At 34.7% G+C, this 22,763-nt stretch overlaps 4 protein-coding genes and 1 long non-coding RNA gene across 14 annotated transcripts; 1 reads left to right on the top strand and 4 right to left on the bottom strand.

Annotated features, from left to right (window-relative positions):
- Positions 1–206: 206 nt before the first annotated feature.
- Positions 207–4,728, bottom strand: LOC104717665 (pumilio homolog 6, chloroplastic). 2 transcript variants are annotated; one of them, XM_010435273.3, is made up of 10 exons: positions 4,367–4,728; positions 3,434–3,949; positions 2,223–3,322; positions 1,984–2,125; positions 1,793–1,900; positions 1,497–1,709; positions 1,281–1,391; positions 976–1,170; positions 726–897; positions 207–492 (listed from the first exon to the last, which is right to left on the bottom strand). In XM_010435273.3, the coding sequence occupies exons 2-10, from the start codon at positions 3,890–3,892 to the stop codon at positions 473–475; spliced, it is 2,520 nt and encodes an 839-aa protein (XP_010433575.1). In that variant the 5' UTR covers positions 3,893–3,949; positions 4,367–4,728; the 3' UTR covers positions 207–472. The 2 variants fall into 2 exon arrangements, with proteins under 2 accessions (XP_010433575.1, XP_087325938.1); XM_087469812.1 differs by lacking the exon at positions 4,367–4,728 and having other exon boundaries at positions 2,223–2,818; positions 2,896–3,322; positions 3,434–3,629.
- Positions 4,729–6,749: 2,021 nt separating this feature from the next.
- On the bottom strand, positions 6,750–8,773 carry LOC104717667 (uncharacterized). 7 transcript variants are annotated; one of them, XR_015568858.1, is made up of 4 exons: positions 8,575–8,773; positions 8,048–8,111; positions 7,809–7,949; positions 6,750–7,063 (listed from the first exon to the last, which is right to left on the bottom strand). It is a non-coding gene; the product is annotated as an uncharacterized LOC104717667 (long non-coding RNA). The 7 variants fall into 7 exon arrangements; XR_015568861.1 differs by having other exon boundaries at positions 6,750–7,130; positions 8,048–8,330; positions 8,575–8,703; XR_015568859.1 differs by having other exon boundaries at positions 6,805–7,063; positions 8,048–8,330; positions 8,575–8,703.
- Positions 8,774–10,914: 2,141 nt separating this feature from the next.
- On the top strand, positions 10,915–14,050 carry LOC104717670 (Core-2/I-branching beta-1,6-N-acetylglucosaminyltransferase family protein). Its single transcript, XM_010435280.3, has 10 exons — positions 10,915–11,396; positions 11,788–12,263; positions 12,351–12,550; positions 12,641–12,712; positions 12,803–12,893; positions 13,037–13,117; positions 13,257–13,319; positions 13,411–13,533; positions 13,614–13,652; positions 13,732–14,050. The coding sequence occupies exons 2-10, from the start codon at positions 11,895–11,897 to the stop codon at positions 13,867–13,869; spliced, it is 1,176 nt and encodes a 391-aa protein (XP_010433582.1). The 5' UTR covers positions 10,915–11,396; positions 11,788–11,894; the 3' UTR covers positions 13,870–14,050.
- On the bottom strand, positions 14,042–16,244 carry LOC104717669 (oxysterol-binding protein-related protein 4B). 2 transcript variants are annotated; one of them, XM_087469814.1, is made up of 6 exons: positions 16,072–16,244; positions 15,838–15,993; positions 15,390–15,638; positions 15,087–15,183; positions 14,592–14,889; positions 14,042–14,519 (listed from the first exon to the last, which is right to left on the bottom strand). In XM_087469814.1, the coding sequence occupies exons 1-6, from the start codon at positions 16,072–16,074 to the stop codon at positions 14,123–14,125; spliced, it is 1,200 nt and encodes a 399-aa protein (XP_087325940.1). In that variant the 5' UTR covers positions 16,075–16,244; the 3' UTR covers positions 14,042–14,122. The 2 variants fall into 2 exon arrangements, with proteins under 2 accessions (XP_087325940.1, XP_087325941.1); XM_087469815.1 differs by lacking the exon at positions 14,042–14,519 and having other exon boundaries at positions 14,588–14,889; positions 16,072–16,237.
- A 1,681-nt stretch (positions 16,245–17,925) lies between these two features.
- LOC104717668 (oxysterol-binding protein-related protein 4B-like) lies at positions 17,926–21,809 on the bottom strand. Of its 2 annotated transcripts, XM_010435276.3 has the most exons (5): positions 21,539–21,809; positions 20,031–20,276; positions 19,031–19,127; positions 18,557–18,854; positions 17,926–18,474 (listed from the first exon to the last, which is right to left on the bottom strand). In XM_010435276.3, the coding sequence occupies exons 1-5, from the start codon at positions 21,539–21,541 to the stop codon at positions 18,102–18,104; spliced, it is 1,017 nt and encodes a 338-aa protein (XP_010433578.1). In that variant the 5' UTR covers positions 21,542–21,809; the 3' UTR covers positions 17,926–18,101. The 2 variants fall into 2 exon arrangements, with proteins under 2 accessions (XP_010433578.1, XP_087325939.1); XM_087469813.1 differs by lacking the exon at positions 21,539–21,809 and having other exon boundaries at positions 20,031–20,527.
- Between the last annotated feature and the right edge of the window lie 954 nt (positions 21,810–22,763).

The raw sequence follows: 22,763 nt of genomic DNA on the forward strand, positions 1-22,763 counted from the left end.
CTACTTTGCTTCAAATTCTTATGTAATGACAAGTTTCTCTTTTGATTATATCATACTTTGGCTTCCTCTTGGTAGAAGAACGAGAAAAATTATTGCCTCAAAACAGAGTGCTGATATACAAGATAAAATTGTGTAGCACACGAGACATTTGCGGAAGAGGGAGGCCTTGTGGACGATAAGCATGTATTATTTGGCTTCGGTAGTAATACTGTCTAAAGAAAGTTTCGAATTGTCTTGGTGAAAAATCCACAAACCAGTTACAACAAAACTTAAGTACACTACTGATACATTTATGAATATTTACGAACATGCCACACAATCATCACAACGGCTATGCTACGATAAATATTCCAAGTAAACATCCTTCACAATCATCTAAAATCTTCCCAATGGATAGCCAGCTTTCATGAAAAGCGAATTGTATTGAGTAAATCTGAGTCGGCCACTACCTTCAACTCAGAAGAGCCACTCATCATCTTGATTCTTGATTTTCTGCAGAAACAACCAACCAAAATATGTCATTCTTGATCCCATATATAACAATCATTTGAAGTCTACTAATCAGTCTTGTGCTACAGCGCTTATTTCTAGCAAAGAAAGTCTAATAGTTTACTTCGCCCTGTTTCAGCCTATACAACATCAAGAGGAAAGCCTTATTTGTTCCAAAGAATTTAGATTGTGCACCTGCCTATTCGAACTTGACTTGAGTTGAGGAATTTTAATACCTTCACTAAAGGGCTGCTCCAACCTAGTAACAATATGTTTCCCATATGTGTATTTCTTCAATGCAGATGCATGCATTCTGACTCGGCTGAACAATGTTGCACGCTGATCAGCTGTACATGTCTCAAATATCTTCTGCACCACATAGTTTCCGTACTGATCCTTCATCATCATCTGTTAAAAGTGGCTTACAATTAATATTCAATCAGTTAAAAGAAGAAAATGTATCAGGTTTGGTCCACAAGCTCTCACCAATAGACTATCATAGCTCTCGTCTGGCCCTGCAATCTCTTTGATGATGAGGTCACGCTCACTTCGACCACCATACTCCAAACACTTCTCTATAACATTTGATGCAAATTTATGTAGACTTAGCTGCACGATGTGCCCTGATAGTTTTCTCACGATTCTCTCTCTTTCTTCAGAAGTTCCTTTCTCCAAGACATGCTGCAAAATAGCAATGTTGGTTTTACGTGGTGATCTGATGAAACTAACTGTGGCATTTTGGTCTACTTTGACTTTAGTTGATGTTATGTAAGTTTAGATGGTACACATACCTGTGTGACATAATTACCGTATTGGTCCTTGGAAAGGACGCATACTGATTCCAATATCTCCTCGATAATGAACCGACACTGATGCTCATGTGAGCAACGCTCCAGAAGCCTCTATACAGAAGGGAAAAGAAAATGCGAAGATGCATGGTTCTTGAGTAACAACGAGAGAAACCAAGAACAGGAGAAGGAAAGACCATTTAATTAAGTGTTATGTACCTGTATAACACGGCAACCATAGGGATGCATAGAGAGAGAGGAAACTTGACCACGGAATGCATATAGCATGAACCCAACTCTGTCTGCCGGGATGTTCTCAATGCATTTCTGGATCACATGGTTTCCATTTTGGTCTCGAACACATCTCATGACCTGCCCATCAAGTTCACGTGCTAAACTAACTCTCTGATCAGGTTCTATGACATCAAGAGCCTAACACCACGACAAAGTTTCACTCAATGAGCCAATTGTTTTTAGAAAGTCCATTTCCAAACAACAGGTAGCGATGTGTGTACCTTTTGTATTACGCGACAACCATACATCTGCAGACTAAGTGGTACTATTTGCCCCATGAGTTGATCCGCAAGCTCCTTTCTCTGTGCTGCGTTTCCATATTCAAAAAACTGAAACAGATATCGCAAATAATCAATAAAAAGGGTCGAGTCTGACAATAAACTGTAAGACATGGGATCAAATAGGAACAAACCTTCTGAATGACATAATTACCAAACACATCTGTCATTAGTTTGCAAGCATGAGGAAGAACTTCTCTAAAGACAGCTGCTTTTTCTTCTGGATTACAATTTTCAAGCTTTTGCTGAATGAATCGGCTCCCATGTTGATCCGCACTGAAAGGAAATAAGATTATACTCAAGTTTGTTATTATCTGATTAGGAGAAAACCCAAGACAAGATACAAGACTCGTGAAAGAAAGATAAAACATACCTGAACTCAACAATGTGTCCTGTGATGTCAGATAAACCAAACCTCCTGCCTTTCCCAGATTTCAGCCCTTCAAGAAAATTGCACAACCGTGGGCCATTCCCACCTTCCAAGCTCCCCTGTTGCTGCCATGCAGGGTATGCCTCGACATAGGGAACAGGACCTGGTGAAGGAGGAGGGGCGAGCTGTGTAGGAAGATACTGCACCATAATCCCCATATTTGGCTGGATTCCATAATAATTAACTCCCATTCCCGTTCTACCCATATTAGAGTTACTTGGCCCTCTTATTTGTCGAAGAAACTTCGGATCATCTTTCTGAGACTCAGGAGCATTGTTGTGGTTCCTAGGAGTTAGCGGTTCCATCTGCCCGAATGACTGTTGACAGTACTGCATATACATAGGATCTGGGAAAGAAGGTTGTCCCGCATACTGCATTTCACCTCCGTGGACAACACTTCCCGCACTTGGCCCAGATTGAATAAAATCTGGACTGACAATAAGTGGAACAGAACCATGGGAAGGGTATCCAGGCATAAATTGAGGGATCATGCTGGTGTATGGTCCATAACCATACTGAGGAGAATAAACAGCCGGAGACTGCATGTTATACATATGAGCTGGTGAAGTCATATACGGCGCTTGGGTAGCAGTGTAAAGAAGAGGGGGAGTAAAACCTGAAGACTGAAGCACAGGCTGACCATCACCCGAGAACTTGTAAGGTTGTCCATAATGAAACTGTCCAGTCCCCGTAACTGCATCGTTTACACCATGAGAACCCATTTTGCCGCCACCTTGAATCCAAGTTGCATTATTTTGTTGTTGGTGCAGCTGCCTTTCTGGCCTTGTATACCTTCGTTCTCGCGGGTATTTAGCAGTTCCGGATCCTGATATGTTAGTATTCTTCATTTTAGAGATGATAGCAGAATCATCAGGACTCTTCTCAGTGCCAGTGGAACCATTCGTCCTTGAAGCAGCATTATCTTTAACCATAAGATCATCTGATATCTCCGAGAAGTTACCACCCTCCTCTGCTGTATTCATTTCACCATTTGAAGAGTTAGACTGACTATGCTGAGGGGTCGCCCTAGAAGAACTAACATCCTACAATGAAAAGAGATTGAATTGGAAGTTATTATAAAGCTAAAGAATGACATTTCACTACTCACAAACAAGTTACTAATGAGTACTAAAGGTAAGGAAGCGAAGCCGAACCTGCCTGAAATCGTCCAAACCTTGAGAACCAGGAGGGGAAAGACGAATGTCCAACCCATTAGTCTTATCTGAAACACTATTAACAGAGAACTGTTGGGAGCTTTCATCCTCAGACACTTCCTTATGAGTAGAAAGTGTACCTGGGGACAAATGATTGGGAGAATTAACTTTATTCAATCCCTTGTTACTTCGAAATCTACCTACACGATTGTATATGAACTGATACTCAGTAGGGTAATAAATCGGTGGAGAAGGTATGCGGTTAAGGCTGTGTTTAGAAGAATGAGTAGTCACGGTGTAACCAGAGTCGACCTGTCTTGACAATAGATTATTCACAGCTAGAAAAGATCCCTCCATGCTCGGTGGAGCACTTCCACTTCGATTAGGCACAGAAACCTGCCTAGAATTAGACCATCTTTCATTGCTTTCGGACATCCTAATAGGATTCTCAGTTGCCATTTCTCCAAAGGGTATTGCTCTTCTACACCAAAGAAGGGAGCTTTATAACGCAAGTACCTGAAGAAAAGAAAAAAAAGCTCCCTTTTACACAAATTTATCACCAATGAAATCAAAATCACCAGAAAATAATGAGATTTAAACAAGCAAATAAGCAAATAACACTCATAGGTTCTCAAGTTTAGAACCTTTTAAAGTAAAGAACAGAGAACAAACAAGAGCACAACCTTTAAAAGTCTAAGACAATAATAGGCTTAGAAGCAGATATACATGACCATGTAAATGGTCCACGCATTAGGTAAAGATTAAAAAAAACAAAAAAAGAGCAAAACCCAAAAGAGAGGCAGAGAGAGAGAGAGAGAGGAAACAGAGTGTAAGTAGAACTGAATCCCAAATAAAAAGAAAAAACCTAGAGCTAAAGAGAGCAGAAGTGGTGTACGGGGGGGAGTGAGGTGAGTTGATTGACTGAGAACTTACCAGAAGACGATTATTGAGGAGGAAGCAAAAAAGATTCACTGTTAAGAAACCCTAGATTCTGGTGCTCAGAGAGAGAGAGAGAGAGAGAAGCAGGGAGGAAGGAGGAGAGAGAGAAATGAATGATATACTAAAGTGACCATCTTTGGCTAAGTCAGTGCTGATTTTTAAATGTTTGGATTTTATTCCGGTAATGGCAAGAATAAAAACCCATATTTTCCACCATTACGGAGGATCCTTTCTTTTTCCGCGAAGTTTATGGAGTTTTGACTTTCTTTCCAACCATTATCTCTTGCCCAATCCTATCTTTTCTCTTCTTATTTTTTTTTTTTTTTATTCTAAGACATTTTTACGTTTTTTAAGTCATGGTTAGTCTAACTACAAATGGCTTTTAATCAATAGTTTTGTAGACAAAAATATCATAAAAAATCACTTAAATATTTGATTGAATATCCTTATCCTATAAAGCACAAGTCACATATCCAATAAAATTAAGATACATAAGAATTTATTTTAATTTTTTTTTTTAAACATCAAAACAAATGTACACGAGATCGTGCAACTAATAAAAATAAAAGTAAATTACCTAAATCCCTAAATTTGTGCACACCACAAGCAATACGTTCAAGAATCAAGATAAAACTGCAACACAATCTATAACCGTTTCATCATCTATTTAACTCCAGTTTAATTCAACTTCTTCTCTATTTGATATTTCCTATGTATTTCTTTCCATGTCTTTTTCTTTCGTATCTTTCAAAAAAAAAAAAAAAAAAAAACTGGAAAAAGAAGCGCATGAAGACATTCCTCCGGCGATAAGAAGATTATATGGAGACTTATAGTGTGCTCGGACAATAGAAGGTTCTTGAGACATGATGCTCAGATGAAGCCAAATTGGGTACGATCGAAGCTTGGTGGGAGTCGTAGTCAGCGAGACTCAACCACTTTTAAACAGGTTCGAATTGGTTTTTTATTTTCATATTCACCCATGAGGCCATGACTGACCTTAACTCATCATATGTAACGATTCATTCATTGTCTCTTTACTCTTTAATCATATTTATTAGTTTAATAAAGAGAATTGTCTTCTACAGTACTATTTTTTTATGGTTTTCCTAAACTACACACGTATGGCCGTGCATAGCACGGGAGGAATACTAGTACTTCTAAATAATTTCTAAAATCTTTTTCAAAGCTACTAGCATGTTGAAATTTTATTATTTAGTTACTACTATGCTTAATTAGGTTTTACTAATAATGATAATGATAATTACTACTACTATGCTTAATAAATTCTTAGTAATATTAACCAAAGCTTTTCACAAAACCTCAAGTTTTGTTAAACCAGCAAGAATAACTGAAACATGTACAACAAATTTATATATTAGCAAAGTAACAGTTTGCCAAAAAAAAAAAAAAAAAAAAAAAAAAAAGCAAAGTAACAAATTTATTGAGAAAATAAAACTAATATAAAAAAAAAAGTTGAATTCAATTGCTAAAAGAAGCGTGTCTGATTTTTGTAAAAGAGTATAAGATTCATAGCTAAAACCGGACATATACCCAAATCCTATCAATTCCTAACCTTTTTGACTTTGTTTGTGTTCCTAAAGAGCCCACACAAGCCGTAGAAACTTGCACTCACATTTTGCTGATTTGCTCTGTCCAAAGTCAGACGAAAAAATTTGGTGTCAACTAAAACCTGAGAAGATGCGGGAGTTACTAATGATCCATTTGAATAATCATTCATCATCTCTTATCATATCACAAAACAGATTTTGGATTACTGTTGATTGTTCCTAATTTTTCATAGCTCTTGAACTTTCTTTTGGATTACTTTTCATGAAGATATTCTCATGATTTTATAAATTACCACTTTTTTTTTACTCAAATTATAAATTACCGTTTTATCTTGAATATATTTGATCAGAAGCAGATCAAAAATACAATGGTTCTAGCTAGTCTTCTAGAAGAAGGTAACCATACTTATAGGCAAACTTTTTAGTTTTTTTTTACCTTTAAAACTAGTCCAATCTATATATACATTTTTGAAGTACATTTTTGTTTCTACCCTTTTATTGTTGCTTATTTACAATATTAGTCCCTAAACATTCAATGCACTAAGTTACTTAAAATGGAGAATCGACCATCAATATAAATTATATTTTACTGCATTGGTCCCTAAACATTCAATGCACTAAATTACTAAAATTTGAGAAATCGACCTTCGTCCCTAAACATTCAATGCACTAAATTACTATAATTTGAGAAATCGACCAATACATTTATATTTTAATGCCATAATCTCTCACATTTGATTCCTATAATCTCTACAAATCTCAATAGTACAATCATTTAACATCCTATATTCCTAAAACGTGTAATCGAATGCATAAATATCATCCCACTTAATTCAAATTCCCAAACAAATACAAAACTTTACAACCAAGCCAAACTTTTAATTCTCTATATAGATTATTTGGAAACTAATGTTGAAGGGCAAAATCATTGTCTTAATAACACAGAGATTATTGTAATCTCGCTTTGAATTAATACAGCGATTACAATACCCTTGGTCATCAAACATATTGGAATCTATAAATACTATATTCACGAACAATAATATACCAACACTCACAGCTAAAACCTACATCCTGCATATCCAACCACTAATCGAGAGAAATGGCTGCATCATTTGTATTCCTGCAAGATATCCGTCCGTACAAGACAGCATGGAGAGTTCAAGTTAAGGTCCTGCATAAGTGGCGTACTGGAGAACCCCTAGAATTAATTCTGGCTGATGAAACTGTAAGTAATTTATGTAGTATACATTTTATGTATGGCATGCATCTTATGATTCTCTATTTTAATCATTTCAAGGAATGAAAATCCATGCCTCAGTCAAAAAAGACTTGGTTACACGTTACGTGAACCACCTAACTGTTGGTGAGTGGAAATTCATATAGACTTTTTCTTTAACACATGCCAATGGACAATTTCGTCCCATAAATCATCTTTACAAGATGAATTTTGTAAACGGGACTATGGTTACGAGAAGTGATCCAAAATCGGATTCCAACTTCTTAAGCTTGGCCAAGTTTCAGAAGATTCTCAGTGGTGAACTGAATCCCAACATGTTGATTGGTTAGTACTATATACATGACTTATCACTTTTTATTACATTGTGTTTCAAGCAACACAGTTGCAAAATAAATTCTAATTACTTTTCTTAAATCCACGTTTAGATGTGGTTGGACAAGTTGTAAACATTGGTGAGATAGAGCCCCTTGAAGTTAACAACAAACCAAATCAGAAACTCGAATTTGAGTTGCGAGATGAGAGGTTAGATTTTATCAATATTTTCAGTAATTTTGTTATTTTTGTTTTTATCATTATTGTAAATTGTTTAACAAGTGATATGTAATAGTGATGAGAGAATGGCGTGTACCTTGTGGGGTGGATTCGCTGAGCAAGTTTATAGAGCATGCAATGATGCTAACGGTGACATTGTTGTTTGCGTCCTCAGGTTTGCCAAAATCTTTTGACGTTTCACAACTTCACCTCAATCCAGCCTGGCCTGAAGTCGATGCTTTCATCAAAGCGTAAGCCATTACAAATATTAGATATTCCCACATCTGACTTATATATAATGCTGAAAAAAATTGCATATGAATTGTGTTTACACACAGGCTGCCTGCTGATGGTCTGTCATTAGCATTTCGTGAGGCAATCCCAAGGTTCCAGATTATGGCTGTAAACGAGGAGGACCTTAATCAATATCCAAGGAAAACCATTGCGTTGTTGTTGGATTCTGTTGAGGTTTGTATCTACTTTACAAAATGTGTTTTTCATTCCCAACAAGAAGGGTTGGCCGCACATCAGTGCAGTAATCCAAGTTTCAGAAGATTCAACCTTGATTGACCCTCTAAATTATATTTGACGGACTTGAACAGACTCATAGCGAGAAATACTGTTACAGACGAGAAGATTAATCGATTAAGTAAAACTGAGACTTACTCCTTAAAGAAGTAGCAGTCATCGTTGAAATTATAACTAGACGTGTTAAGAAACACAAAATTGCAGGATTGATTGTGACACAGACGCGAGTTTATAAACACGAAATTGCAGATGAAAAATATGGCAATCAAAATCGAAAATCCCATTGAGGTAGAATATCAAAATATATGTAAATGGCAAATTTGAATAAAGAATACCTTCTCGCTTTCATCGTTACATCTGATTGTAAATCGGAGATCGCCATTATGTAAGTTCTTGTGAATCGCCCATGAAGAGTATCACGTAGATCTAAAACTCGAGAAGACACCGAAAAGAATTTTTTTTTTTTTTCTACTTGACTTCTCATAATATCAGATAATTATGGGCTTCACAATCCAAAATGGGCCTCCGACATATCTAATTCCCATATCCAAAAATGTTATTGGGTAAGAATCCAAAAACAAATTCAAAATAAATTATAGTATATATATTATTAGATGTTTATGTGTTATGATATTATATATACTTTCTCATTACAACCAAATTAAGTGAAAATTTTAATTATAAACCAAGTAATAGATTTCCTAAACAGTATCAACATGTTCATATCATAACATATGAACTATATAGTTTAATGTAACAATTTCAAATTTTAAGTAGTCTAAAACTATTTTCTAAATGTAAAATATATGACAATCTAACTTAGATTACAATCCACACTATTATATTATACTTTAATATACTTAGGAGACCATCTATTTATTAAGAATACCATCTATTTATTAAGAACATACTTTCAAATTATTATGTACTTTTAGATAATCAATAGATTTATACCAACGATATCCCAAAAACACAAAATGAGAATTAAAAACATTATAGACATGGTCAAAAACACTACAACATACAATATAACTTTTTGTTAATTTAAATTTTTTTTAAAAAAATTGGCCGGCGGTATACCGCAGGTTAAATCCCAGATGATTTTGCAAAGTAAAACTGGTTGACTTTGGTCATACTCTAAATAACTGTGAATGCGATGTTATGGAATGAGATACTTTTAATGGCTTCAACGTAGTAATTAATATCCAAGCAGACGTTATGTATCTACCTTCCATTTAATTTAAGAAAAAAAAAAAAAGAACTACTATCCGATCTATCCATCACAATCTTAAAATGGGAATTTCTTTGTACTTTGCGTAAAGAAATTTTCTAAAGTCATACACAAATAGAGCACAAAGAAATGTCATTGAAACCATGCTTTTTCGGTTATGGTTGATGCAATTTTTCAGAAGAAAACTGTCTACTACGTTCGTTGTTGTCGATCCAAAACAAAAATAGTCCATTACCATCCAAATGGGCCAATGAGAAGACACTTGAAAGACGAATATTCTGTTTTCACCTCACTATTTCGTACAACTCTTTACTAGCCCTGAGACGGAAGGACACCTTCAAGGAAGATACTTGATTTGAATCGATGAATGGTGAGAGAGTTTGTTTACCTTTCGAAGAAGCTCCAAAGAAAGATATGCAGTAGAAGAATCAAGCCTTGAGTTTCGATCCCTCTCTATTCTCTTTCTCACAATCGCAACCACAAGCAACCAGACAACATTGTTTTTTCTTTTTTTTTTACAGCGGCGTAAACCTAATTTTTTTGTGAAAGATTGTGATTCTTTGCCATTAACGATGAAGTGAGATTAATTGGGCTTATGGGCTCTAATAAAATAGCTGGACTTTATGTTTGTTGTTTATGATATGTTTGCCCATTAAAATATGTCCAATTAAAACAAACATAAACCCAATTAAAACATGTCAAACATGCAATCTATCTACCCTGATATCTGGATATTCAGTTCTAGTTATTATCACTATCCGGATTTGGAGCCGAATCCGCTAGGATTTGTAAATCCACTATCCGAATCCGGATTCACCTATACTGGATATCCGGTTTTCCAGAACGGATATGAACGCATCTCAAATTGGATAGTGAATCCCGAATAATAGGTACGAGGGCTACTCTTTACTAGTCTAATCTTTTGATATGCATTTTTTTTTTTTTTTTTTGGCTCATAATGCTAGGAGACGCCTCAAAGTCCCATGTACTTCCACTCATTTCTAAGTACTTCAAAGGGTCAGGCTTCCTAACCTAAACAAAACTTTTATTTGAATAATTTAGTAGTGATGGCCTAAATAAAAACAAAATTAAAAAATAAATTAGTGTTAATAAGCAGATCCTTCGCCGTCGTGGAAGGCACAAAGCGGCGACTGTCATGAATAGTCAAGAAGTGCGATGACAGAACTAAAATTCGTTATTTTGATACCTTCCACTTGGACTAGTTTTATTTTTCCATTTGCCCACATTATAGAAATGAATACTCTCTGCTTTGTTTAATGATAGCAGAAGGTGGCTAAACAATTAAAATTTGATTTTTTTTATTTATTTAAAAAGGGTTATAGAGTCGTGAAGCCAACTCAAATCCAAAAGAAAATAGAAATGTAGATTCTTTTGAGAGTTTTATATAACTTTGTTTAATAACAAGAAATTAATAGAAATTATTGGAGAAAATAGAAAGCCAAGTGTTTAATAATGTATTGTAGTCCTTCTCCTCTCTCTTTGGTTTCGAATTCAATCACTGGAGGAAGACTTGTTGGTTTCACCAAAAAGTCTCTTCCTTTATTTCAATCAAATTCAAGAGAGAGAGAGAGAGAGAGAAAACGAATCAGGGGAAGTAGTAGTAGTACTAGTCCTCAGGTATAAAAAGAAGGAAACCAAAACGATCTGAATCGTCGTCTTCCACTTGTTGTGTGTGTCCATGTTTTTAAAGACTAAAGTTTTGTTTTTCTTTCCTTAAAAGCAAAAAAGGAAACTTTCCCTCTTGCGTCTCTCTCTCTCTTTTGACCCTCTCACATTCGTTGAATCCACTATTTTTATTTTTTGCCCCTAGATCTTAACGAAGAGGATCAAATTCGATTCTTTTGAGATCTGGGTTCGGAGAAAGATTCTATCTTTCTGCATCATACCGTTTCGATTCAGCTCGAGGTAACTGTATTTTGACTCTTTTCAAATGATGTTGCTCGCTACAGTGTCACCAGTTTATTTTATTTTTTTGGTTTACTAAGAAGTTGAATCTGGGATTTGTAGCTTGTAATTTTAGTTTGGTCGGAGAAACACTCACTTAGACTTAGACTTAGACTTAGAGTTGTTTACATTGTACATGTGCTAAAGAGAGTTTAAGAGGAATGTCCTGCACTTACCTGAATCATAGGAACAACGTGCATTTTGCTTATTGCTTCTGTCTGAAGGAGTTTTTTTTCTTAAGATTAGTTTGAAACTTTACTTAATCTCTCCGTGTTTCCCGGAGTTATTAATCTCTGATTGTCTTTGTTCTTCAATAAAAACTCAAATCTTTTTTTTTTTTTTTTTCATTCAGGTAATGCCAATCTTAGACAAGTATATGCAGAGGTGAAAAAAAGATTCAATCTTTGTATGCCTATTAGTTAGAAAGGAGAAGGGAGGTGTTAAGATTTGTAGTTTCAAATGGGTGAGACGCAGAAGATGTTGCAGGGGCCACCACGTCACCACCACCACCACACATCTCTGAAGAAGCCCTTATGGGTCGTTTTGACAGTTTCAGTGACAAGCATGCTTCTGATCTGTTCTCACATGTATCCAAAACAGGGCTCCTCGTGTCATGGTCTCTATAGCACTAGAGGCTGCGAGGATGCTCTCTCCACGTGGCTACCTGTTCATGTCAGGAAATTCACTGATGAGGAGATTGCAGCTCGAGCAGTGGTCAGAGACATACTTAGAACGCCTCCCTTCGTAATCGAAAACTCCAAAATCGCTTTCTTGTTCTTGACTCCTGGTACTTTGCCATTTGAGAAGCTCTGGGATGAATTTTTCAAGGTACAGCAAACCAAACACCTTGATGCAATGTCCAAATGTTTAGCTACATTTCTTTGGTTTGTTGATAGTGTTTTTGGTGTTGTGAAGGGTCATGAAGGCAAGTTCTCAATTTACATCCACCCCTCAAAGGAACGACCAGTTCACATCAGCCGTCACTTTTCTGATAGGGAAATCCACAGTGATGAGGTCACTTGGGGAAGGATTTCTATGGTTGATGCCGAGAAGCGGTTACTAGTTAGCGCTCTTGAAGATCCCGACAACCAACACTTTGTTCTTCTCTCAGAGAGGTAATGGTTTCAATGTTGCTTAATGTGTCCTATTTAAAGGTTTTTTGTACTAACAGACTGAATCACATCAAATTTTTTATTTCTGTACAGCTGTATACCGTTGCATACTTTTGACTACACTTATAGATATTTGCTGTACTCCAACGTTAGCTTCATTGAGAGGTACATTACTCTCTCAAAACAAAACAATTTTTTTGATATTTTCCATTACTATTCACTGACACAAGGTTCATTATCTCTCTGTTTCTCAAGTTTTGTGGATCCTGGTCCACATGGGACTGGTAGACATATGGAACACATGCTACCAGAAATCGCTAGGGAAGATTTTAGAAAAGGTGCTCAGGTAAAGGCTTAAATCTCTAAGAGCTTAGTCTTAATGAGTATGCTGCTAGTAGCAGCCTGCTACTGCCGCCATAAAACGAAACAAAATAAAATTGAGTTTTTGTTACTTTTTGTTGTGTAATTTGTGCCTTTTCTTCTTGCTAGTGGTTCACAATGAAGCGGCAACACGCGATTATAGTGATGGCCGATGGTCTTTACTACTCAAAATTCCGCGAGTATTGTGGAGTAAGTTTGTCCTGAAGCTGAACATTTTTGGTTTCATACCATAGCTTTTTTGTCTCTCGGATCTTTTGATGTATAACTCAATAAAAAAGTTTCAGTCCTCTTCGTTTTGAGTCTGACATTAAGTTTCTATAAATATCAGCCTGGAATAGAAGCTGACAAGAACTGCATTGCTGATGAACATTACTTGCCAACATTCTTCAATGTGAGGCTATTTCTTCTTCACACTCTATCGTTTGCAATCTTTTAAGCCTTCTTGAAGCTGAAACATGTTTATTTGCTGGCTCTTCTTTCAGATGATTGATCCCATGGGGATCTCTAACTGGTCAGTGACGTATGTTGATTGGTCTGAACGAAGATGGCATCCAAAGACGTATGGAGCAAACGAGATTTCATTAGAATTCATGAAAAATGTCACGGTATGTTTCAAGATACAGATTATTAAAAATTGTCACAGTCAGCATGTTATTATACTTTTCTCTTTTTCTCTCTTGTGTAGTCCGAGGACATGAGTGTACACGTCACCAGCGTAGGCGAGGTATGCAATTGTGACTCTCCCTTCATAGCCTCTATTCTTCTTTTCTCTCTCTTTAATACTTTTACTTGTGCTTTTAAAGCATGGAGATGAGCTGCATTGGCCTTGTACATGGAATGGGATTACACGGCCTTGTTATTTGTTTGCAAGGAAGTTCCATCCCGATACTCTTGACACATTGGTCAACCTCTTCCCAAACTACACAAGCACAGCTGTCTGAGAGAGGATCTTGAACCAAAACACACAATTCTTGGACCTAATTATGTTCCAGATATGTCTCAGAGGTGGATCTTTAAGATACTGTAAATTTTCTGAAGAAACTGAAACTATTCTTGGTATTTGATGTTTCTTGATGAAACTGAAAGCCCGTTATATGCAATTAGAGCAGAAAGTTTTGGTTATAAGAGTTCCATTTTGCGATTTCCCCACTAGTTCTTATAGATTGGTTTATGTTACATGGAATTGTAATAACTTTAGCTATCATCAACACAAAGTTTTGAATTCTTGAATTCTTGTGCCTTTGTGATGACGAGTGGAGCCCGAGGAACCGTGGGCTGTAGTGGTGAGCAATCCCAGTCTTTACCCTTTTTGATCACTGAGAAATGTTTGGGAATCCATGACTCACCAGAAGCTTCTCTCTGTTTCAGAGACTCTCTCTGCTTCTCCTCCACAGCTCTCTTAGCTTCTCTTGCGCTTTCCCATTCTTTCTTCAGTATTCCTTCACTTACTTCACTCCATGTAATCCCCGACTCGGTCTCCATTACCTCCTTCAGATTTTTGACTATTGGAGGTTTGAGTCCTGTGATATTCTCTTCGGCATTGTATATAACTTCGAGCTTACCAGTCTTCAAATTTTTTGCCATGACTGTTCTGTAACATTATGGTATGTTAATGACATGATATTCTTGAGAGCTGTATTGAACTTATGATTCATTTTTTTACCTGTCCCAATGGCCAAAGATGTCGTAGAGCTTATCACCAGATGAAGATTGAAAGATCTTTCCCTTGATTGATCTATTGTTGTTGCCTCTGAACCTTTCGATGAAGGAATCGGAAATCAAATGTAACTCAGCTTCGAGATCAGTCTCCGGACACTTTATCTTAACTTTTCCGGCCCAGTGAGCTCCCGGCGCCGGTAAGAATCTCATTATTAGTCTCGGCTGGTCCATCTCATAAGTCTCTTTTCGACTCAGCAGCTTCATAATTCTTTTACCTTTTACCTCAACATCCACGTAAGTACCTACCATTAAATGATTCACGTGCAGCAGAAGTTAGACTTTGGAACCAATACGAGATGGTATGGTTTGGTCTTAGGGTAAACTGGACGCATGCTCGAAATAGTTGTGTTCGTTCTTGGACGGATTATTTAAAATTTGACTTTGTTTTGAGATAATTTGGATGTAGCGGAATACATTATGACTGCTACAAATAACATACCACGATATTTAGGAGTGAAATATTGACACCATGTCACGTCAATCTTTTCCTTCTCGTGAGTCGCATGAAGTGCGGACACCGGTGGATGATGCACTACCTGAAAAATTAGCGGTTTATAACATGAAGGAGTTTTTTATCTTTTAAGTTTGATAATTTTTAGAATGGAAAATCTCATAAATAAACCTAATCTTTTAAAACATTTGTAAAACATTTCACTCATTTTAGACCATCAATAATTCAACGTGTAATGAAATGATAATTTTTTTTTTGTTTTTGTTAAAAATTGTAATGAAATGATAATACTTGTTCGGTCAAGACGTTGATGTGACCGTTGGAGACATGGTGAGTCTCGCCGAGAACAGGGTTGTACGGAGACATGCCAACAACCACCGGACGGAGTGTGGAGATGTTCCATGTCACCACCGATTTGAGCCGTTCAATGGGAAGATCGCGACGGCTGCATTCCCCAAGCAGGTCCTTACCGCTGAAGCTGTAGACCATCTCGCCGTAACTTTGGAGTTGTGATCTTGGTAGGTTCAGCTGAGGTGGCAGCTTTACGTTCAAAAATAGTAGTTAATAACTCTCAAGGAAAACACTAAAATACTTAGTATATCATATCCTATAAAAACTTATTTTCTTTCTTCTTCACTATAAAATTGTCAATGTTTGTTTTCAAAAAAAAATATATGCAAATGGACGTTCTGTTATGTAGCCATAAGTTTACATCAACCAGGATCATAAGGAGTTACACCTGAAAATTGGTGAGATCAGACCCTGGGCGTACGGTCTTAATGAGGCTGAGGATCTTGCGGATGACATTCGAAGCTGTGTGCTCAGAATCTTTCTCATCTTCCAGGGAAAAAGGTTTGGCTAGCACGAGGTGTCTTCTCATTTTCTCTTCTTCTGCCTATACACAACCAAATATATTAGATCTGTAAATTTAGTCTCACTTCTTTACCAAAAAAGTGTATGACTCGCTAATTACCATTTGAGGAGTTGTTGAAGAAACGATATATATATATATATATATATATATATATATATATATATTGAGATGAGATTATTTCTGTAAATGAAAGAAAAGGAGCCAAGGAGTTATATTTATAAAAAAAACTTCAACCCAGAGCTAACCACTCTGTACCACAGTACTTAACTGATAATTACATTCAATCTTTTTACTCCATTATATAGAATGCTGGAAACATAGATAGGGGGTATCAAATTAGAGAGAGTTGGGTTAGCATTTACTATGGATTTGGAGGGGGGTTAGTCGTTAGATCCCTGTTTTCGTCATTAAGGCTGGCTTAATTCTTTTATAAAAGGTTGCCCTAATTTTTAACTAGTAGTTATAGTTATGGCTATGAACATTGATTTGGCACAGATATTACAGCTTGACTGAATACACCTGGACCCTCGTAAGAAGTTATACATGGGCCCTGTTTGTTTCGTTTCCATCTAAATGATCTAGTTAAACGATACATTTAAAAGATTCATCTCAATGTTAAATGATCCAACAAACAAGACAAAAAAATAGTTCATTTGGATGATGCATCTAAATGCAAATGAGTTTGTTTGGTTTATTTACATTCTCATCTAAATGGATTTGAATAGAAAATGATTAATATGCCCATGTTTTGATATAATATTTTTTAATATTGATCTTAACCATATTAATTTTAATTATTGATCTAAAATATATATGAGTATATTTTTATTCAATACAAAAAAAATCTAAAAATCCTAATATCATTATTATTATTATTGGCATTTATAAATTTTAATTTTCTGAAATTTTTGTTGTGCTTTTGACAAAAATTTAATTTTTGCATTTTGGTGGGAAAATGTAAATTTACGTTGACAGAAAATATGTTTTTACGTTTTTGGCGGGAAAATATGTACTTGCAATTTTGGCGGAAAAATTGTGATTTTACGTTTTTGATGGGAAATTATGATTTTACCGTATTAGTAGGTAATGTGATATTGCAGCTTTAGCGGAAATATAAGATTATGTATTTTTGGCGGAAAAATGTAATTTAGCATTTTTGGCGGGAAAATGTGATTTTACGTTTTTGGCGGAAAATATGAGTTTGCGGTTTTGGCGGGAAAATTTGATTTTGTGTTTTTGCAGGAAAATGTGATTTTACGTTTTTGACGGGAAAATATGATTTTACGTTTTTGGCAGAAAAATGTTATTTTACGTTTTTTGCAGGAAAATGTGATTTTACGTTTTTGGCGGGAAACTATGAATTTGCGATTTTGGCGGGAAAATGTGATTTTGTGATTTTGGCGAAATTTTTTTGATTTTATGATTTTGGTGGAAAAACTTAATTTTAGTTTTGGCGGGAATTTATCATGTGTTTTTTATATTTTGTAAGAATTGTAAAAATATTATTTATAACTTTGTAGACAAATAGATTTTTGTATAATAAGGATATATTTGTAATTTGTTATTTTTAGATGAAGCATCTCCATCCAAATAGTCCAACTAGAATCATCCAAATGAGTTTCAAATATTTGCCTATAATTTTAAAAATCATTTAGATGATCCATGTGAATGGTTTATGGTCATGGTCACCAAATCAATTATTAGAAAAGTATAATTGAATGAAGCCGACCCAGAATTTTTTTTTGGGGAGGTCAATTATTAAAGAAAACAAATATTAGTGTCACATTGGAGGTTTGAAGTCGGATATGGGCGTATCACTACAGAATTTATACAAATTTGCTGTTTGAATTCTATACACTAAAATGTAAAACCAACTAATTAATAAGTTTAACCAGTCAGCTGACCCTACTTTTCCCTTAATAGGTCCGCCCTTTGAATCTTCGTTTTTATGAATTAGATGGATATGACATATTTGATATATTCAACCTCAAATGAAGTGACAAAAACACCATTTATCACCTTTATGCTTATTGACGGACATGTCATTATCGGCTTAAGTATATGTTAACTTTAATACTATGACTTAAGAAGCTATTATCAACATAGAGTGTTGGAATCTTGAAACTGATTTATGATTTCTCCCCTTCTGCTTCTGTGATGACGAGTGGAGCCTGAGGAACCGTGGACTCTAGCGGTGAGAGGTCCCAGTCTTTACCGTCTTTGACCACTGAGAAGTGTTTAGGAACCCATAACTCACCTGAAGCCTCTCTGTTTTTCAGAGACTCTCTCTGCTTCGCCTCCACAAGGCTCTTAGCTTCTCTTGCTCTTTCCCAATCTTTCTTCAGTATTCCTTCACTTACTTCACTCCATATAATCGCTGACTCGCTCTCCATTACCTCTTTAAGATTCTTGACTATTGGAGGTTTGAGTCCTGTTATATTCTCCTCGGCATTGTATATAACCTCGAGTTCACCAGTCTTTAGATTTTTAGCCGTTACTGTTCTGAAACATTAATAGGATGTTAATGGCATTATTCACACAGCTTATGGAAACAAAGTTTGTGATTTATGATTCATGTTTTAACCTGTCCCAATGGCCAAAAATGTTGTAGAGTTCAGTACCAGTGGAAGATTCAAAGATCTTTCCTTTAATTGATCTATTGTTGTTGCCTCTGAACCTTTCGATGAATGAATCGGAGATCAAATTTATCTCAGCTTCAAGATCGGTCTCCGGACACTTTATCTTGACTTTTCCTGTCCAGTGAGCTCCCGGCGTCGGTAAGAATCTCATAATTAGTCTCGGTTGGTTCATCTCATAAGTCTCTTTGTGATTGAGAAGCTTCATTACTCTTTTACCCTTTATCTCAACATCCACGTAAGCACCTTATGAACCATATAAAATTGGTACATGCAGAAATCAGATGTCGGAACCAAGACGAGATGGTTCGGTTATAGAGTAAACGAACGCATAGTTGAAGACTTTGTTTTGAGATACTTTTGGTGGTAGCAGCAACAATTTAATTGACTGCTACATTTAAGTGAAAAAAAAGTAGACATACCACGAAATTTAGGAGTGAAATATTGACACCATATCACGTCGATCTTTTCCTTCTCGTGAGTCGCATGAAGTGCGGACACCGGAGGATGATGCACTACCTGAAAAATTAACGTTGTACCATGTTGGAGTTTTTTCAAAAGTTTGGTACATTATATATTTTTTGGGAAAAAAAAGTTTGGTATTTTTAAAAACAGAAATCTCCCATTAAAATTCAGACTGTATAAGATATTTTTTAATAATTTTTTGGTTTCTTGAGAAAATCAGTAACATATCAATTTAATCGTTGGGACCATACATACAGAAACTAAAATTTGGTTTTTCTCAATTGTAGTGTGAACATAACCCTAAACATGAACATAAAATATATTAATATTTTTTTTCAATTAAACCAATAACAAAAACTAATTAGTGTGAGAAACCAATAAAAAAAACAAGTGTAAGAAGAGACTCTTAAGTTTTTTTTTTAAGTGGGGACACGTTTTTCTCGTACTCTCTTTCTTTTTCTATCTTTTTCTTGATTTTAACGATGAGAGTTTCGGTGGGAGACTACCGATGTAATTGCTCAACAAAACTAGAAACATACGCTGCTAACTGAACCAAAACAAAACTTTAAAGGGCGTTATTGAACATCTATGTTAAGGGTTTTAAAAGCTTAACATCCAAATTCAGTTTCGCTTGCAATTTTTTTCCTATGATTAGTAGAGTTAATGACGTGATTAATCATAATTACATCTGCTAATTAGGCCAAAATGTAAAACACACAATCACGATGACAAGTATGAAGATTATAATCAGTTAAATGATTTGTTTGTCCACTTTCATAAAAAAACGCAAAAATATTTATAAATATATATACGTATATATATATATATATTAATATATATCATATGAAAATATCTATGTCATTATCTAGTGAACTTTATTCAATATCAATATCTATATCTTCGTTTGAAATTGTAATATTATTATTATTATTATATCGAGAAAAGATGATGTAATACTTGTTCGACGATGACGTTGATGTGACCGTTGGAGACGTGGTGAGTCTCGCCGAGAACGGGATTGTAAGGAGACATGCCAAATATCAGCGGACGGAGTGTGGAGATGTTCCATGTCACCACCGATTTGAGCCGTTCGATGGGAAGATCACGACGACTGCATTCCCCAAGCAGATCCTTCCTGCATAAGTAGACCATCTCGCCGTAACATTGGAGGTTTGATCTTGGTACGTTCAGCTGAGGTGGCAGCTTTACGTTCAAAGAAAATAATTAATGATTGGAAAAAATAACTTGATTATGGCATTATGCGACATGTTCAACTGTTTAGAGAGAGTTACATGTTGTAAATGTAAGGGAAATCCCCACCCGAAAACAAGGGTTGCACATGATAATATAATTAATATAGCTACTATAACAAACTAGTACTTTTTTTTCCTTTTCGGTGTAGGACCTTTTTCTTCTATGTACACAGTTAATTGTTAATACCTCTCTTGGATCTGGGAAAAAAATTAAAATCACTGGGTGTATGTATATATAAAAAGAAAAAGGTTTTCTTCGATTTATTTAAGATCTAGAGAAGAAATAATTGGAGAGTTCATTTTCATGCATGCATCGTGTATACCTTACCGATGTATGGCCCCGGCTCTAGAGATAGGCATCGTCAAAAAATGAAAGAAAATAAAAACAAAAAACAAAAACAATTTCAATTTCAATTTTTTTATAAAAAAAAACCAGTTTTTAGAAACTTTTTTTTTGTTTCATAAAAAGGCTTAAATGTTTTTGTCGAGGGTTTTCCCATGTATTTAAATGATGCACTGCTCGGTACTAATTAATACTTATTAAAAACAAACAAGAGCCAAATATTACTAGTATTAACAAAAAAAATATCAATACTATATAATATATGTGTATATATATATATATCGGTTATAATGAATTACAAAACTATGTAACATAAGTAAAGTTATATAAGTACTAGTAAGTTTGTTTCTTTACTATATGGATCGTAGTTTTATATTTCATGCAAAAAAATTATTGATCATTTCTATTCTAAAGAACATTATAAGAATACTAAACACCTGATTAATTGTTGAAAACTGGATGCAAACCTACGTCAAGAGAACCCAACCTTTCTTTGAAACACCTCGTAAGACTTAAATGGCTTAAATAGACATGATTAAACGGAAATAAATCAACAAAAGACAGTACTTATTAAGAGAGCGTTCCAAACAATATGCTACGTTCCATTAATTCAGGGGTTTGAGTTATAAAATGTTAGATAAATCTTAATTAGTTTGTACTACTATCTCGAACAGATAGAATTATCAAACAAAAAAAAAAAAAAAGATTACAAGTACAAACTATTTATGTCCCACTTACTATTTGAGAAGTTTTTTTTTCTCAACTAAAACCATTTGAGAAGTTGTTGAAAGTTACTAAAAGTTGTTAAACGTTTTTTTGAGATTATAAGTGTAAATGTGTAAATGTGTAATAGAGAATAACCCACTTACCATTTGTGAACTTCTTGAGGAGAAACGCTATTTCTGTAAGAAAGAACCAGTGAGTTTTCGAAGTAAGAAACGACTCTGAAGAACTCACAAAATAAAGAGTTGATAACTAAAAGTAAAACTCTCAATCTTTTGACTCCATTATATAGATACTATGTAGATAGATACTTGATAGAGAGATGATAAATAAAGAAACAAGTTCGGTGAGCATTAACTATTCTTTCGGAGGAACCGTTGGTCGTTAGGTACATTTTTAGTCATTTAATATCTCATCGTTCGCTTCGATCGTGGCCGATTTGTGTTGTACTTAGGTAGGGCGTAGGGAATGGTCCTAGATTTTTTCTTTTTTTCCGATAAATTCCAAAATTTTGTTTAGTCGGCTTAGTTCACTTGGAGTTTAGTCGGTTTTGTTAGCATTCGGTTTGGTCATGTCTTATATTTTAGGCAATTTAAGTACAGTAAAACCTTTATAAATTAATACTCTATAAATTAATAAATTTTGTCAGTTCCAAGTCCGGCTAGTGTAAAAAATAACAAAATTTGATAAGATAATAAGATAATAATGTTTCTGAAATCTCCATGTAAAATATGGTCCCAATAATATTATAAATTAATAATCATATAAATTTACATATATATATATAATGTATGTAAGAAAAAAAAATATAATGTATGTTTCTCCTAAAGCTCATATATACAAAACAACTGTTATGTTGTATTTTCAAATTATAATGATATAAAATATTTTGTAACATGTCATAAATATAGCTACATTTTTTTAAGTTTTCAATTTTTAGAGATCCATCATTTACATTTTCATAGTTTGATTGACTATTAAAATACAACAATCTATATTATTATTCATAAATTTAATTTTATGTATGTTATGTGTATAAGTGAAATTGTTTATTATACTTGTAATTTATTGTTAATAATGTTTTCTAAATATTACAAATTCAATTCAAATACCATAAAATTTTGAATATCCGAAATTATTGTTAAAGTTGTCTCAATTCATAATTTTTAAAACTATTAAAAAATATTTATAAATTAATAATTATTATTTTACACTATAAATTAATAATTATTAATTTATAGATAAATTAATATCACTATAAATTAATAAAATGTTTTGGTCCAACATTATTAATTTATAGAGGTTTTACTGTATGTGTTTATAGAATAAAACAACCAATATCTTTTTTTTTTTTTGTAAAACAACAAAAAA

The sequence above is a fragment of the Camelina sativa genome, chromosome 10 (genome assembly GCF_030686135.1).
Source record: "Camelina sativa cultivar CO46 ecotype springtype chromosome 10, ASM3068613v1".
NCBI lineage: Eukaryota > Viridiplantae > Streptophyta > Magnoliopsida > Brassicales > Brassicaceae > Camelina > Camelina sativa.

What these genes read in the sequence shown, in the direction of transcription:
- LOC104717665 (XM_010435273.3), bottom strand. Translation starts at nt 3,892, where the DNA reads ATGGCAACTGAGAATCCTATTAGGATGTCCGAAAGCAATGAAAGATGG. An exon ending in GTAATTATGTCATTCAGAAG is followed by an intron (nt 1,901 to 1,983) that starts GTTTGTTCCTAT and finishes TATCTGTTTCAG; the next exon opens with TTTTTTGAATATGGAAACGC. An exon ending in GGAGCAGCCCTTTAGTGAAG is followed by an intron (nt 493 to 725) that starts GTATTAAAATTC and finishes TTGTTTCTGCAG; the next exon opens with AAAATCAAGAATCAAGATGA.
- LOC104717670 (XM_010435280.3), top strand. Translation starts at nt 11,895, where the DNA reads ATGGGTGAGACGCAGAAGATGTTGCAGGGGCCACCACGTCACCACCAC. An exon ending in AACGTTAGCTTCATTGAGAG is followed by an intron (nt 12,713 to 12,802) that starts GTACATTACTCT and finishes CTGTTTCTCAAG; the next exon opens with TTTTGTGGATCCTGGTCCAC. An exon ending in ACGTCACCAGCGTAGGCGAG is followed by an intron (nt 13,653 to 13,731) that starts GTATGCAATTGT and finishes GTGCTTTTAAAG; the next exon opens with CATGGAGATGAGCTGCATTG.
- LOC104717669 (XM_087469814.1), bottom strand. An exon ending in CTGATCTCACCAATTTTCAG is followed by an intron (nt 15,639 to 15,837) that starts GTGTAACTCCTT and finishes TTGAACGTAAAG; the next exon opens with CTGCCACCTCAGCTGAACCT. An exon ending in ATCTTTGGCCATTGGGACAG is followed by an intron (nt 14,520 to 14,591) that starts GTAAAAAAATGA and finishes ATAATGTTACAG; the next exon opens with AACAGTCATGGCAAAAAATT.
- LOC104717668 (XM_010435276.3), bottom strand. An exon ending in TCAACGTCATCGTCGAACAA is followed by an intron (nt 19,128 to 20,030) that starts GTATTACATCAT and finishes TTAATTTTTCAG; the next exon opens with GTAGTGCATCATCCTCCGGT. An exon ending in ATTTTTGGCCATTGGGACAG is followed by an intron (nt 18,475 to 18,556) that starts GTTAAAACATGA and finishes TTAATGTTTCAG; the next exon opens with AACAGTAACGGCTAAAAATC.